At 41.3% G+C, this 16,846-nt stretch overlaps 1 protein-coding gene across 1 annotated transcript; it reads right to left on the reverse strand.

Annotated features, from left to right (window-relative positions):
• Window positions 1-328: 328 nt before the first annotated feature.
• LOC146627065 (ORM1-like protein 3) lies at window positions 329-7,993 on the reverse strand. Its single transcript, XM_085361586.1, has 4 exons — window positions 7,664-7,993; window positions 6,906-7,110; window positions 6,170-6,321; window positions 329-4,023 (listed from the first exon to the last, which is right to left on the reverse strand). The coding sequence occupies exons 2-4, from the start codon at window positions 7,077-7,079 to the stop codon at window positions 3,888-3,890; spliced, it is 462 nt and encodes a 153-aa protein (XP_085217712.1). The 5' UTR covers window positions 7,080-7,110; window positions 7,664-7,993; the 3' UTR covers window positions 329-3,887.
• Between the last annotated feature and the right edge of the window lie 8,853 nt (window positions 7,994-16,846).

Genomic DNA, 16,846 nt, shown 5'->3' on the forward strand with positions numbered 1-16,846 from the left:
TGTTGTTTAACAGGGTGAGCACTGTACAGCGTCAGTATCAGCTTGCAATGGGGGAAATGAAGACCATAGATTTAATTTTTGATTTGATGCATAGGTTTACTATCAGGTAGAGTTGACAGAAAGTACAAAGAAGTACTGTTTCAAGCTGCAGAGTTTAGGACAATCATTCAGATTGAATAACCTGATGCACTGCACAGCTTTCAGGAGGTGCATTGCAAGAGTTACTACTCTCAGGCATTTTCTACAAACCCTTGTACCTGCAAAGACAAAGTACAGAATATAGCACAAAATATCACATCTATGCACAATTCTGAAAGTGTTTCCTGCTTTTATTAAGTACAATTTTCAAAAAAAAAAAAAAAAAAAAAAAAAAGTACAATTTTCATTTTTCCTTTTGTGCAAACTCTATTGTACTGTAAGGACTAACTAGTCATGATGTTAAGCAACCTAAAAGTCTGAACTAAACTCCTGCAAACACGTCATGGAGGAGGCATGTCAGTACATTGTAGTCACTGAAAAAGGTGTCCTAAATACAGCCTTTCTCTTTTTGATGAGCAGTAATCCATCTGATGCTTACATCTGTGTTTAGAGTCAACACTCAACCTTCTTGAGAGCCCTGGATGTGCAAACAAAAGTTAAGCACAGCCACAACAAGACAGGAGAGGCTGTCTCACACCATGTTGTGCCTGTTGTACATACTGAAAAGCACACAAAAAATGATGAGCACAATGCTTCGTCTTACCAATTCCTTTACAGATCCAACACATTTTCTGCATTTTAATTAAACGCCAGAAAACGAGGACACGGCGGCACAAATACGCAGTACAACAATGAAGGATTTTGAGATGATGCTTGAAAAACATTGTATTTAGAGTCAAGCGCTCTTACAGAAAATGGCTTTGCAATGTCCTTCAAAAACAAAGCAAGTACACTTTTTTAAAAAAGAAAATCAAACCAGGAGCTACAAGTGCAACTTTTCACATTTAATCAACATTCAGTTTATCCGATGTTCTCAAACAGTCTGATAAAAAAAAAGTAAATGCATTGTCATCTTGTGCTGTAGCAAGTCTTACAATGAAGCCCTTTAGAGTAAGAATACATCTGAAAACATGATGAAGGCTCGGGCAGATCAACTATTATGTACACATACGTGAACTCTTTGGTTCTATGATCCATGTTTGATTCATTTATTACTTTTTTCCAATTTAACACACTTAATAAAATGAATGTTTTCATGTTTTGCAGTGACAGCGTGAACCACAAATCTAAGGAAAATATGATTCTGCTACATTTACTACCGCTGCCACTCTAAGTCATTTTAAATATTAGATCTATACTTGCTCTTGCTTCTACTACTGCTAAAGGGCACAATAGTGGTTTAACTATTAATCTATACATTTTTATTTTTTCAATTCATAACAGATTTGAATGGATCCTCGTATCCCAGCACAGAATAGACGTTCCCCTCTGATTGAACATCTGGTATCGTAAAATTGAGTTCAAAAGAAGAAATGTAAAACATAATTTTACCTCGAATGAGAATTAAGATGAACTATTATACAGTTTAGTCACCTTTAAACGAAATCCATGTTTGAGCTCATGTTTCATTCCCTCTCTGCCTGTCCCCAACTAATCAGTACCATTTATCAATTTCAGAGGTCAAATATGAAATGATGCTTCTTCAAACCATAGTCTGTATTCATTTTCCAGCTCTGGCCATCTGCGGTTTTTGCTCCAGGAAAAATTAAACCTGGCAATAATTTTGACAAACATATATGAATTGTGTCTTCTTAAAGACAAATCAGGTCAAGACAACTGTTTGTGTAACTGAATCAAAGCACTGTTGTGCACGTGATACACAGCCCACAGTAACTCAAAGACCCTGAATGCTTACGATGAGGCCTGCTTTGGCCTTTCACTGACAAACGCAATGAAAACGAAGAAACATGGCGGATTTGAAAAGATGCACTTTCACTGTATTTCTCCGAAAATTGCAACCAGTGTTTTTACTGTAATGCAATGACCTCTTTTAGCACATAGGACTAGTAGAAGTGGAGATTTCAATCAGATGACGAGGAAGTACTTGATATTCTTAAAAGATCTGGATCGTACCTACTTTAAAAATCTTATGCAGCTATTTTCTTTAGTGTCTCCTTTTTCTATCCTTTTTCTTTCAGTCCACAAACTGTTCTCATTAGCCTCGTTTCCAGCACCAGCTAATTTCAGAAAACAATCAAACGGGAGACGGAGTAAGCTAAAAACATGATAAAAAAAGTGTAATCTAAAGCAGTTCATGAGACAGGTAGTTACAGAAGAGCAACACAAAGAAAAATCAAGAGTGAAAACTAGACTTCAAGTAGCCAGAAGCATCCTCCATTAAAAACTACCTAAGGTGATATTGAATGTAAGCCCTAGGCCACTGTTTGACTACTGCTTGGCTATTTTTCCCCCGAATTCAGGATCAAAACTAGGCTTAACGTAAACGAATACCAGCTCTCTGAGGAGAATTTTGAAATACATTCCAGAGGGTGATTTGGACATTTCTATCCCATATTAACAAGTTTACTTCTACCTAATCAAAATCTTACACTGGAGAATAAAGCACAGCCATAAAAAAGTCAGTAAAATTTATGTTATGGAACCTGCTAACAATCCTCACCTGCAACTCCACCCAATGTAATGCAAGAGAAATGAAGCACACCACATCCTAAATTCATTTTTCAAACCTTTGAAAAGTCCTTTTTGTACCAAATATCTGGCCTAGATCCAGATCAGGATGCTTTATGAAGAAAGCATTAAAGAAAAATGGCAGCTACAGCTGGCAGACAAAGTGATTAATCCCGCTTTGCAAGGGTTTATTTTTCTATCTTTGTCCTGAGTGCTTTATTGTTGCATTGTTTTCATCATTCTGGAGGATTTTTAATTCTTAGGTAAATGAAAGCATCCGTGCTACAGTGCATCAGACTGCACAAAGCGTACCTAATAAACATAGAACTCAGTATGCAATCTGCTGACTGGTCTGAGCTGCAGACACAGCTGACTCATGCTCAACATACCAGATCCTGAGTACTTTTACAGAGCAGGAACAAACATGTGTGAACATATTTTGCCCATCTCCAGAGCCAGACTGCAGGACCTTTGGATAAGTCAGATCAGTCGAGTGCTTTTGCACACAGACTGGAGGTTTGCAGCGCACAAACCAGGACAAGAGGTGTCCAAATAAGGAAATGGTCAGATAAAAATAAAGGCTGCTTAACTTCCCAATCTTGGCCCTGAGCAGAACAGCGAGGGCTAAATATAAAATCTCGTGGTTTCTTGTGTCTCGCTTCCGCTGCACTTCACAGGTCCCCTACCATTTCATTAAACTATTGTTGCTCTCCTCTAAGCTCAGAAACCTCAAGGAAGACGAAGCTACACGCGAGAGTGAAGCTGAATAAATACAGCAGCGTATCATTACATACAAAATAACTTTGATTACTGCCTCAGTGTGCCAGTAGTGTAAAATGGCACACCACATTTGTACAACTACATTGTCCTGTTCCCCCGGCACTTGTCACATTTGAGAACGTCTACAGAAATGTACACAATACTTTGAGAAATCCTTTTAAAATGTCTCTGGAAAAATCACGAGGCTCAAAGAAGATTTTCCACAAATAATCACAACTGAACACTTTCCCTTTGTGCTCTCTAGTGTTTTGTGTCTCCGTCCTGGGGTTTGGTACCATGGCAGTATGCTCAATAGGCTTTATTTAGAGTGCTGCTCTGCAGAGTGAGGCGCCAAACGACCACAGATCCCAATGTTTCTGCAGCCAAATCAGAAGCTTGATACTCTGTGTGCTCTCAGCAGTCCACAGGGACACAGGAAGGAGGTGTCCTCTTCTGCTGTGTCAGTACTTATTAATCCCAAAGATCCTCACACCGTGCAGCTGGGGCAGCTTGGGAATGAGTACCGTGAGCAAGGAGACAGTGTTGACAACAAAATGGGCCCGATCGTATTTGGTGTAGAAGCTGGTTAATATATACCTGAATCAAGAATAGGCACAAAAAAGGAGAAGATTACAATGAGCAAAGGACATAAAGCTTATGTCTAGATTTCTCTCTGCTGGTGTGAAAGCAAGGCAGTCTGTTAAAAGCCTGAAGAAAACCACAATGTCTTTATAAAATGTCACTCTATGTATAAAAAAACCTTTCACTTAGTTTTATTCTGCCAATCACACCCAGATGTTTCCTAACTCCCAAAAGCTGTGCCAGCAGTTGTCCTGTGAGACCATTTTAATGTGCCAAACAACAGAATTACAACACTGGTAATGAGCAAATGAGTTGATATGAGAATCTGTAAGCCTAAATCTACATTAGGCTTCCAAGCACCAACAAGCTAAAAAGTCCATCTAATTTAATCCCAGCATGCATGTTAGGCTAACTGATGATTCCAATTTTGACGAGGATGAGAAGCAGATAAAACACTTAAAGTGGTTTATGAATATGAGATGATTTATCTGAAGTTCGCGAGCAGGACCACATAAACATTCCCTTTTGAGTCTTATCTACAGATGCCCACTTGTCCCACACAGCAGTTGTTCTCCTTGCTCTCCCTCCCCTCTTCCTCTGTCTGTCATCCTCTCTCAGAGGTTTCAGGGGACTTAACTGGCTCAGGAGCCACTGCCCATCCTCAAGAGGCCTCAAGAGGCCTTCCACACACTGCAGTCTCTGGTCAAGCTCTGTCTCGTTATCAATAAACGGTTTTTTCATTTGCATTTGGGGTGGTTAGAATGGTCTAAAGATCTAGGGCTAGATTTCATGTATAACACAATATATTTGTTCATAAATAGTAAATATTCTATTACCTATTCAATATTTCTACATTCAGTGATGACACCTAATCAACATATCTATAAAGCTTCCGTTTATCACAGAAATTTTTCAACTTACAACAATCTGAAAAATTATTTGTAGAATTGAACCTTCGGCCACAATTCAACCCAGCCTGCGACATCATAAAAAGTAAAAGTAGTGGGGCATATGAGGAAGATGTAAGCTAGTTTTTTATTGTAACCTCAGAGGAAACCAAAGTAAAATATGAGAAGTAAAAACAAACGGCGGCTTATAGAGTTTACCAGAATTCAGCAATGTGTGCATCTGATTTCACAGTTCTTCATCATGTGGTCCTACACTTGTTTTATTGATTATTTATCATTTTTATTATGGCCCCCTGAAAAAAACAAAAGAACCACATACATACCACATCCATGTATATAAACTCGGCTTGTGTGCTGGCTGTATGTTTGCAGAGTTGTGTTAATCCTGGTGAGATGGTGGAATAAATAAAACTATGTTGATTTAATATGAGTCGCACTTTTAGGTGTGGCAGTAAGGGATTTTTGTTAAGTGAGAATGATGAATTGCATTTCCTGCTCTCAGCGGAACAGGTAAGGACATGTACAAAAACACTCCCAGAAGATTTCAGCAGATGTGTAGCCATTACATCTGGAGTCTAAAGACTGACCGCTCACTTCTTCCTGCTGGCAGTGGTTGCAAAACAAAATGACAAAGAGCCCCTTTAAATAAGTGCAAAAACAAAGTCCACACCTGCAAAAGCGCTATCGCTACAATGTTCGTGCTGAGCTGGCAAATAAACCCTGGGGAAGCAGAGTGCTTCCTGTAAACTGAACTGTGGTGGTTAATAAGGACAGAAAAAGGCCAAGAAAGCAGCAAGCGGCACTTCTGCAACCACTGTGCCCCTTCTCAATTTGCAGGCTTGGCTAATAAGGGAGCAGCGTGTATGCTAATCAATCCACACTCACACCAAAGGAAAATAAGCGCTGAATTTTATAATGCAGCATATATTTTTCCACTGAGGTATAAGTGTGTGCAAGTTCACTCTGAATAAAAGGTACTGGCATTATGATTAAGCCACAAACACACAGGTTCATTCAAAGAGAGCTGCTTTTGCTTTAGGCCTGTCACACACAAAAGTGCTGATGGATGACACGGTAGTGAGACGTGTCCTTGTCAGAGAACTGATGACCTACTCTGGTTGTCATTTCCTGTCTACACTCTCCTTAGACCTAACATACTTGCTTAAGGTATTGTCCCATTATATTGTCCTCTATGGTTTTCTGCGGTCCTCAAAAAGCCGCATTAAACAGAAAAGCAGAGGAATGCAACTTACAGGACAATAGGTGTGATGGTGAGGAACTTCCGTGAAGCCGTAAACTGCACACCGTAGTCCATCTGCTCCCAGTGTGTAAGGAGGCGAGCTTTGCCTTGATCAGGGGTCTCGAAAGGTGTCCCTTTGACTGTATGAAGAAGCAGGTACATGCACTACAGAGAAGGGGAAAAACAGAACACTGTTGCCACACTAGTGGATTATTGATATGTGAATACAAGAATAAACTTCGTTAAGTACAAAATCTTCCAGGAAGTTAACTTACTAAGGTCTTCCTCTTCTTCTTCTTTTAAAATAAATCTAAATCTACTGTAAAGCTCATAAGTAAAAGTCAGATGTGTTCTCAATAGTAGGAACACTTTTAAGCTGCATGATGAAACAGCCCATGCCTCAACTAGCAAATTCACTTGTGTAACAGGATCACGGTGTGGTTGCGCTCTTCTCAAGAAATGTGGGCCTGTCCAAGTTGGAAAGAAAAAAAAAAGGAACTATGAAAAAACAACAACAAAAAACAAGAAGCTTGTTAAAGAATCACCTCATTAACCAAAGGCATGTCTAAGAGCAGTGAAGCAGCAAGCAGTTGTGTCTCTGACTCAGCTCTCAACTTACTCCCATTCACCACATCCTAAACCTCTTTACTGTGCTGCACGTGCCCTCGACTTGATTTGACCTAGTCAATAAAGGTTAAGGCAAACTGTGGCAGTGCTGGTCCTTTGAGGGACACCACTACACCACTAACCAGATTATGGATGAGGTTGGTGAGGGTCCAGACCACAGGCACACTGGCAAAGGGGATGCTCAGCAGGATGATATGAAGGAGGCCGATGCCCAGGATGTAAGACAGCCACATACCCCGGCTGTTCATCACTCGGGTGTTGGGGTTAACCTCACTGTGTGCTGTTCCCACGTTCATGATGGCGGCGGTAAGACTGTGTAACTGTCTCCTGAAACAAAAACCAAAGATGTTACCTTCTGACCATCTACAACCTCTAATGGTAAGCAGTCATATTTAAAGGGTTATACAGACACCTGTAGTGAACTCAACTAAAAGAAAATGAATCATGTAGCTTGGTTGCCCTTAAATGAAACTGCATAAAGGAAAAGAATTACTTCTATGTATTACTATGTATTGCAATAAAGCAACAGTAGGTTATATGATGGCTTTAACCTGACATCTGCAAGCCAATCAGATGCCTTTGCCGTGGTATAAATAAAGAAAACATTAAAATATGATCAAATGAGATTTACACATTTTAAGAAGTAGCCTTGTGCGTGAATAAAGCTGGTGTCTACTGGTTCAGTAGCAACTGATTGACTAGAGTAAACAATGTCGCAAGCGCTGATCATTCCAGCATGCTCTTTTGCAAGTTGTCTGGAAACATCACTGGAGACAATTGATCCTTAAAAAGATCTTGAAGTGAAGCATGGAAGCAAAAACAGCAAAAAACAAGAAAAGTTCAAATGCGTTGGGTTAATTAATGAAATCATTGTGCTTACTGCAGAGAAAAATGGCTTCAACTCCGACCTTTACGGGCACTACTCCGTTATCACAGTTTTTCCGTTATCGATGGCTTCAGTTATGTAACTAATACTATCCCTGCGCGGCTGATGAGTCTGCGGGGCTTCCATTAGTCGCCCGGTTCCCCTCCTTCAGTTCCGAACGTGTCTCTAAGCCCTACGGTCCACTCGTGAACACGCAATCCATCGAGACGCGTCCACTTTTCTTTCGTCTTCTTTTAGCCAACAGCTGGTGACAACACAGCACGGTCCACGGTGTTACGTCATCGTCGCTCTCTCTCGGCACACGTTTCGGCGGAGTTTTTTTGCTCCTCGCAATTTTCTGTGATAAGTCATGTTCGAGTCACGTGAGCTGATCTGGCCAATCACAGCGGAGTGCGCTGAAAACACGTAGCTACGTCTCCCTGACGTCAGGGCAGAGGAGGAGCTCAGGGAAAAGTGATTGACACTTATAAGCTACGTTTAATAACAGGAATCCTGATTTTTAAAACGAGGAGATATGGTTTATGCAATTAAATTGCTTATATTTTTATTTTTAAACAAACAAAAATAACTATCTAAATAAATAAATAAATAAAAACGTTGTGGTTCCGATCACAAAAAACTAAAAAATATATGTAAAATAATTTTATTATTGTATTATTAATAAAATAATTGCCTTACAGTTAAGTATATGATACTAAATCCATTTATAGCAGCACCTTTACGTTCGTGCTGAATTGACCTGGAATTTAGCACATTAGGGACAAATAATATGGCATTTTAGTCAAATGCTATTTTCCCAGTTCCCTGAGTAAATTTAGGCAAATTCAATAAACATAAAATATTTGTTTCATCATCTTCTAACACACCTTCTATCAATAAATGTAAAAAGTTAAGTTAATGTTCTGTCTGGTAATAATCATTGGCTTTCAGTTGCAACACAACCTTAGATTGGCCATTGGCTCCATAATTTAGTTGTTTCCACATTCCCCTAACAAGGTAGTATGCCTAGTTTGAGCCAGTGACAAGATAAAAATCCCCTAGGGGTTGAGGCGGGAAGGTCATCTGCAGTAAAAATCTGTCAATCTGGCACCATATTTGATGTGTCGTGCAGTGGCATCCCCTTGTGAATAAGCTAAAAGGAGCCAGCTAGCTTTGAGATTTGCATTTCACTTCTTGTTTTTAGCCCCAGGAGCTTTGTGAGACTGACATGCACTGTTTCGCTTCATGTCGCTATTCACCACCATGTGAAATATCAAAATTACAATAACAAAGGCAAAAAATTCCACCAGTGTCATCCTGTTATAAGTAGCTTCATAGTCTTTATTGTTGCTGCATTTGCTTGTCTTTAAGGTATTTTCCATCATATTCCACTGAAATATGCAACGCTTTAGACTTGGTGACTTCCCCTGTTTGTTTTCCCCTGTTTGGCATACTGTAGCCAAGGCAGCAAGAGAGTGTGACGATAACATGCACATGATTCATGATGATGGTCTTTGTTCATAACCACTGGATAGCAGTGCCTTTGAAAACTAGACTAAATCAAAATGTTACACACTGTCACAGTTACAGGATGTCGTGACAAAGGACAAAAAATATTGCAGGGACCTGGTCACCATACTTTCCCCCTCGGGATTAATAAAGTATTCTGATTCTGATTCTGATGTCAGCAGAGTAAGGCTCTAGCCGCCCACAGCCCTAAGTTGGAGAAGCTGCTGAAGGGCTGTTTTTTTATAGTGCGCATGCGCCAACCAGCGTGCAGCCTGTTACAGTCGCTCCTGCTTTTTCTCTTAGTTTAGCTCTTTTTTCTTACGTATTCTTTTTTTTTCTGACTTGTATTTTCACTATTCTTAGTTAGCGTATTGTCTGTCTTGTTAATGTTAGTTTATGGTGGTTTATAATGGAGCACTGTAACAAAAAAATAATTTCCCCCAGGGATCAATAAAGTATTCTGATTCTGATTCTGATTTTTTTTTGGTTTTTTTTTAGAAAAACAAACATTTTATAAATATATGATGGAACAGAGAGATTAAAACACAAAATTATCTAGAGATCATCCTGCAATGGACTCCAGCTGCTACAGAAATTGGTCTTTAGACAATTCTTGAAATATATTTGTACATCACAAGTTACCAATGAATCCATACATTCATCCTCTGCTGCTTATTAGTTACATTTCATCTCTGGCTCTCTTCCACAGCGTTTCTTTGTCCTGTCTTCCTCCCCTCACTCCCAGCTGGTCACAACAGATGGCTGCTCCTCCCTAAGCCTGGTTCTGCTGGAGTTTTCTTCCTGTTAAAAGGGAGTTTTTCCTTTCCCCTGTCGCCAAAGCATTTCCCCAAAGCAGGTCATCTTAATATTGGGGTTTTCGCTGATTTTTCTGTATTATTGTAGGGTCTTTACCTTACAATATAAAGAATCTCGAGGTAAATGTTGGTATGATTTGGTGCTAGATAAATAAAACTGAATTAAAGTGAATATTCTGATAAAATCCCAATGACAGTGAGTCTCCACAGACACTACATTAGGTTTCAACAGGCTAGCATTTTGCCACAGTAACACACAAAGAGTCAAAAACAGTCTCAGCCACGCTCTCACAGCTGGTATAAATTCCAAAATTGTGGGCAGCAAAATCTTTACACACACATAAAAGAAAGCTCTCGATTCTTCATGTAGCCAAGATGAGAGGAGACCTTGCTAGAGGCAACAGTAAATGTCTAACGTGGATCATACTGTGGTTTCAAAATCAAAAGATCAACAGTGTCATATTCTAGATCCCAAGATAAACCCATATACTAACTTTGGCCCACAGTAGCCTGAAGCAAAGGGGGTCATCAGTCCTCTGCTTGTATGAAATGTTATGTGACACCTACTGTATCTAAGGGTACCCCTGTGATGAGTGGCATCAAACGGGTTTAGCCATCTGACAGTGGACTGTCTCGTGTGCTCATAGCCTTGGGAGTTATAGTTGTGTCAGATATGTAAACCTAGAGCTCTGCTCAAATGAGAACTATGGATGTCAGTGCTGTGAGATCATCTCTGGCAATGGAACAATGACCAAGTACATGACACTGATAAAATACATATAAGGAGGAGGGAGATAATGAAAGTACTCATGGGGGCACGTATGACACCAAGAGATGAGTATTTCAGTGATTTCACCACGAGTGTGCAAATGATGGCGTGGGTAAACCTTAATAACAAAATGTAATTAAGAAAAATGGGTTTTGTTATATGTTAAAATGCCATTTTAAATCATTATCTTTTGGTTTAGTCCAGAGCACCATTTAATAGTTGTCTTACAACTTTGGTTACCACTGATGATGATAGATCAAAGCTTCGGTGTCGTGCGGTTGCATTCATTTCTCCGCAGCTATAAATCTAACAGATGTTTAGACACATTCCTCTGTAAACTCCACTTCTCTACTCTTAGGGTTTTGCCTACGGCTCATTTAGCTAAGTCTTTCAGATGTAATGCGATTCCATTAATAGGATGCATGCCAGTAACAAGCGCTTTTAATGATGAGATGCATTTCATATTTCCATGTCTCCCTTAAGATGCGGGTCAAGTGTAAATTCTTTGCATGGTTTTAGCCAGGAATATTTTTTTCGAGGCATAAATCTGTATCCAATTATCATCCATAGGTTTACAGACTTACTGTAGCTCCATGCGTGTATTCTGGGAACATTTTAACAAAAAATGGGACAGGGGAAAAAAAATCTGTACCCAGGAACTTCACCATATAAATTTGTTGCTGTTACAAAAAATGTAAATCATGTGTTATAGCGCTGTTTAAACAATTAGTTGAATGCTTCTTTGTTTTTCCTACATTGTTTCAAGTCCAAATATTGCTGTGTAATTTGAAAAAAATCAAAGCCTTTTCAAAATTAAACTAGTGTAGCTTCCATTAGTCATAAAATCAGGAATGAAATTTGTAAGCAGTTATATATTCTGTGATGTGGCAAAAAAAATCTAACTCAAAGCATTCTTTAGTATATTGCACCAGATAATGTTATAATATCACAGTTTTAGCTAAATGAGTCAAAGAATACACAGTCAGTTTGGTCCGTTTAAAAAAAGACTCCCAAGTTTAACTTTCACAGTTTGAATTCTGCTTCTACAAGGTTTGAAAAAGTCAGTTTTTTGTACATCTCTTGCTACTGATACCATAAATATTAGCGAGTATTTTGCACCTGTATATTTCACTCATCAGACTGCAATATGCAGATAAACAGCAGCGTCTGATTGTAGAAGACCAGCAGATGTCACCATCAACACACTTTGAACTGGTTGCTGCCATCCTGGAGTCTGGACTGTGAGTGCTTCTACTCTTAAAGACACAACTGTGGAGGCACAGTGATATAATATGAGGTATAATTATTAATTATCATAATTAAGTCCCGCTTTTTTCTGTCATTCTAAGCAGCAAAGAAACTTAGGAGGTAATGAGCCTCTTCTTAGGTGTTTAAAATGAAGTTGTTATATATAATGAACTCAGTGCCTGTCTAAATGCACTCATGTCATAGGACCAAGTTTCCACTTTAGTAAATTAAGTTAACAAGACTATAAGGCTAGGCAATGCAAGTATGAGCTTTACACAACATATAAAGTATAATCTGTACTCATCACTTCTTCGAGAAAATTTGTGGGTTTACATTTTAGTTCATCCAGTATCTTGTATTTCCAGCACTTTCTAGACATCTACTAACTCATGAGTTCAGAATCTCAATGAATTGCAGCCACAAGGAAATTGTTCAAATTTTAAAAAGCTGATAGAGACTGTGAAAAGAGAAAAATAAAATAAAAGAATTATAAAAATCTGGAAGTGCTGCAGAGAAAGGATTTGGGCAAATCAGTGTCGCACCTTTAATTAACGCATCGGAGCAATGCTTTAGAGACGTTACCTGAAAATACAGAAATATCTACCCACAAACACGGATATGTTCTTAAGGTCAGTGGCGTTGGGGGTTTATGGCCTGCGGATGGGCTGCTTGTGACAGGAATGACACTGCCGGGGTAATTTTCTCCAGTAGGAGGGGTGGACTTGTGACCCAGGCAGGCTTGGATGATAGCCTCGCTGGAAAAGGCTGACGCAGGGAGTCCATTATTGCCCCTGGAGGAAGCGGAGGATTAGAACACCAAAGAATTTCAATAAAAGAAGTGTCTGTTTGGGGGTCGGGGAGAGGCAGAAGGATGGTGAAGGTGGTAGGGTGCTGGGGGGGGGAGTTCCCCTCATTGTCCCAGCAGTGATTGAGAGCAAGAGGAGGGGAGTGGGACAGCATTGTGTTTGCAGCTTCTCTGAAGAAGGTGGTTATTAGGGGGGATGGCTAAAGAGGGGTGAGGGATGGGGAGGCTGTTGACTCTTCATCTTGTGTGAACAAAGTCTCTGGCACATAGCCCTCTTCTGTCCCTCTGTCCTGGACACCCTTGTCTACGAGTGCCATGAATTCTGTCCCTCTCGCCGGGGACCCCCACCAACTCCAACCTGCACCGCCACACATTGTGGGGCTTAAGTGCCCTTTAATTAGGCCGCCTCAGTGTCCGGCTGAAGACCGCTGAGGGTTTAGGCTCTTCCCTGTGGGACCTTGCTGAGCAGCTCAAACACACCAATAGTGCCCTTCACACAGCCAAGGGATAAGTGTTTGCTGCTCTAATGAAAAAGATTTATTTAAGAGTATGGTTCTCATTGCCCCCGACTTAAAAAGTCCTCACAATGGCCCTGATATTATCTTTAACACTGTTCCATTTCCAGGAAGCATTAGCAAGGTCTGTTAGACGAGGCAATCGCTCCACCACCGAGTGGCACAAAGCTGCCAAAAGACAGACACATCAAGACAGTACACACAGTTTACTTCCTGTACAGACAGAACATACTGCACATTGAGCTCTTATTGAGGTTATCATCATGAGGTATTAATTAATCGGGCCCTTACTTCACAGATGGAGGCCAACGAGAATCTGTTTCCTGGACACTAAATTAAAGTGGAAGGTTTCAATCTCGCACGCATTATAGGTCAGTGTGAACCCACGCGAAATTATGCAAAGGAGCGCTAATTCACATAAATTCTCTCTTCCACGTACACAGCCAAACACATGTGCAGCTTTGTCATTGTGATGGAGCTTATTTCATTATCATAACAGCATAAAGCACGGGATCCAGAGTGCAAAGAGGGAGGTGGGCAAGAGGCATTGGGAATTTGCTGAACTACTCCAACAAAATGAGTAATTTCTGGACACCCCATTGTGTGAAGAGCTTACAGGGTGAGGGCTCTGAAAGGAAGGATACAAACATGGCAGCAAGTAAAATAAAGTGAAAGATGGAAGCAATGAGATGCAGAGAAGAAAAGAAATTTGTGAAGGGAGCAGGGCGGGATTGGGCGTGTTCAGAAACTTTTTCGCTACAGCCCAGTGTGTGTAGTTACCCTCCTAATCCTAGTTTTATTGGCTGCCTGTGTCCAGCCATGCCGGTCGGATTGAGTAGGGAGGCCAAAGAAGTGGGGGTGGAGGGGCTGAACACATGTCCTTCTTTGTGGTAATACGCTGATTAGGCCTGAGAAAGAGCCGGACCTGGTTACGGCCTTTCTCAGGTCACCGTAGAAACCAGCCCGGTAGGGGACCTCTGTGTGTCTCCCCCCTCCTGATGTGGACAGGCACACCGAGGTCTTCCTCTGCAGAAATTTTTCCACAACACCACCACTCAAAATGCCCCGCAATTGTTGTTGAGTCTCCAATGTTTTTGCCTGTAATCGCGTTGCCTTTCTGGGCAGTTTGCGCTGCACTTGTGGCCTCAACCTGGGAAACGTGGTTTCAATGTTGTCCAGATGCAAACCGCAGACTGATTCCTTTGCCTGCACTCATAAATTAGACCGCTGTCACATTCCCATAATCCATCCCTGGCCCTGCACACCGTCTATCGCTCCGGCACAGCAACTGTCATCCAAATCCCAGCGCTGAGCTCGGCACATTTCTGACGATGCCGTAACACATGACATTGTTCATAATCGAAAACAGACCTGCCTCAATGTCAGCACCGCTATGACATACCGCATCTTGACTTGAGGCATTGAAAAGTCATCTTTATTGGTATAGCATAGAAGACTCCCCACCACAACCAACTGGAGAGCAGGCCTCATACAACTTTCACCAGGCAATCTATCAGTTATTGTCATATTTACCCCCCACAGAACCCCGACGCCCCTCTCAAACAGGGCGGTAGGTTGAGTGCTGCTCAGTCACTGTTGTTTCCCCATCTTCATTGTTAAGGAAGACTAAAACACAGAAGGGGCGGGTGAAGGGGGCACTCCACCGCTGACCTCCAGACTTTGGTCACCGGGCTCTCTCTTCATGCGGCGGGCACTGAGCCTTCTCGATGCAGAGTGCACGCTCCCAGCCCCTGCTGAGCAACCTCACCACCCCACTCATGCCCTAGAGGTCTCCAGGAAAGGCACCATCACCCCCAAGCCACAGCCATCCGAGACATATAGAAGTGCGGTGCAAATACTGCTACATATACACATTGCATTTATTTAAATGTAATAGTATTTATGCTGATAGGTACATCATGAGCACTGTGTAACAGCTAGTATGAACTACAAGTCTACTGTACATGATTATGGTATAATTAGAAGCATTAACGCAGTGCATAGTTGTGTAATTAATATCAGGAATTCTCAAAATTCTCAATAAAACAGGTCATTCTGAAAGTTGATGAGCTTTCTGACTTGAAAACAGGATTTCCAGGAAATGCTGGCTTCCATATGGCGCCGCATTCTCAATCTGTTGTGAAATCCATCAGGTTATCTATCCAGGCTTGTATATTAATTTTTAATAAGTGTTCACTCACATTCCTATTGTGTTGATTCAAGAATTCCTCGGGTCTGAAATTGTCTGTTTGAATATTCACATGGCAAGAATGTAAAAAAATGTTTCCTGCACTTTAGTTAGAAGTAAAATAATCCTGATTTCAAAGAAAAAGGGATTCTTTAAAAAAAAAGATGTTAAGTAAGATATTTACAGGGATAAGTCGCTTCTGAAGTGCTCGCATCTTTGATGGTAATTCCTCCCGTGATAGCCACCTGACAATGCCTTCAGACGAAACTTTTAACTAGATTATCATCACTACAACTGGGTTTGTTTGATCTCTGCTGGGTTATCTTGTTTGCATTGGTGCTGATCAGTTTCCTTGTATGTGAATCAAATGCGTGGTTACTTCAGGCTAAGTCCATCACAAGCATCCCACCCTCCTCCTTCACTCCCTATCTCCCTCTCTCCACTCCCTCCTCCTCCTCCCCGTCCCACGGCTGCTTGCCCCACAGCCCATCAGAATGACAATGGTATTGATGTAAAATGTGTCGCCTTTGGGCCGCTGAAGCATATAACCCCTGCATGCCTGGCCCAGCTACCGCCACAGTTTATGGCTTTATTGTGTTCCCTTTTATGTCCTCCCCTGTTGGGGAGGGCGGGCAACAATTTAGAAAATTCACTGTATATGTGCCCGTGCGTGTGTTGACATGTGTGTGTGCGCACTGTACGCACATGTATCCGGATCAATTAGTCAGAGCGCAACCCCCCCGAAAAAATCAACGTGTCAACATGTATGTCAGCGTGTGTGAGGCTCCTCCTGGGCAGGAGCCGGGCTACATCGCCTACCTCCAAAACCACTTTGGGGGATCATTTTTTTCCCGATGATCCCGGGATTAAGCAAGTTGAGCAACAACTCAACTCTACCTTTTTCATCTGTCCCTCCCTATCCCTCCTTCTCTCATTTCCCTCCCTCCCTCTCTCTTTTCACTCTTTCCTTTCTTTTTCACATTACCAGGGGGTGGCGTGTGATTGACAGATGGGAACGAATAATAATTTTTTTTTTCGTAACCTAAGGCCATCTTCTGTGATTGGCTTGCCAGCTGACATCTCCAAACCTCATTCTCCCCCTGCTGCCCCCACCACCCCCCCTCTTAATATTGGGCCTGTGGATGAGGCATCCTGAGGGAGAAAAAAGTAGAGAGAGAGAGAGAGAAAAATATATCTACCTTAGGGAAGAACCTCAGAGAGAGGGAGGGAAGGAGAGGACGGGTAGGAGCGTGTGTGCATGTGTGTAAGAGACACTTATTCTCTTAACTACTAGGAGACAGACACACTTTCCTGGCCCGACTCAAAGAAGGGGGGAAAAGAGGAGGAAG

This window comes from Diplotaxodon limnothrissa, linkage group LG8, assembly GCF_057381915.1.
Source record: "Diplotaxodon limnothrissa isolate DT_005_m linkage group LG8, D_limnothrissa_male_GT1.1, whole genome shotgun sequence".
In the NCBI taxonomy this organism is placed as follows: Eukaryota; Metazoa; Chordata; class Actinopteri; order Cichliformes; family Cichlidae; genus Diplotaxodon; species Diplotaxodon limnothrissa.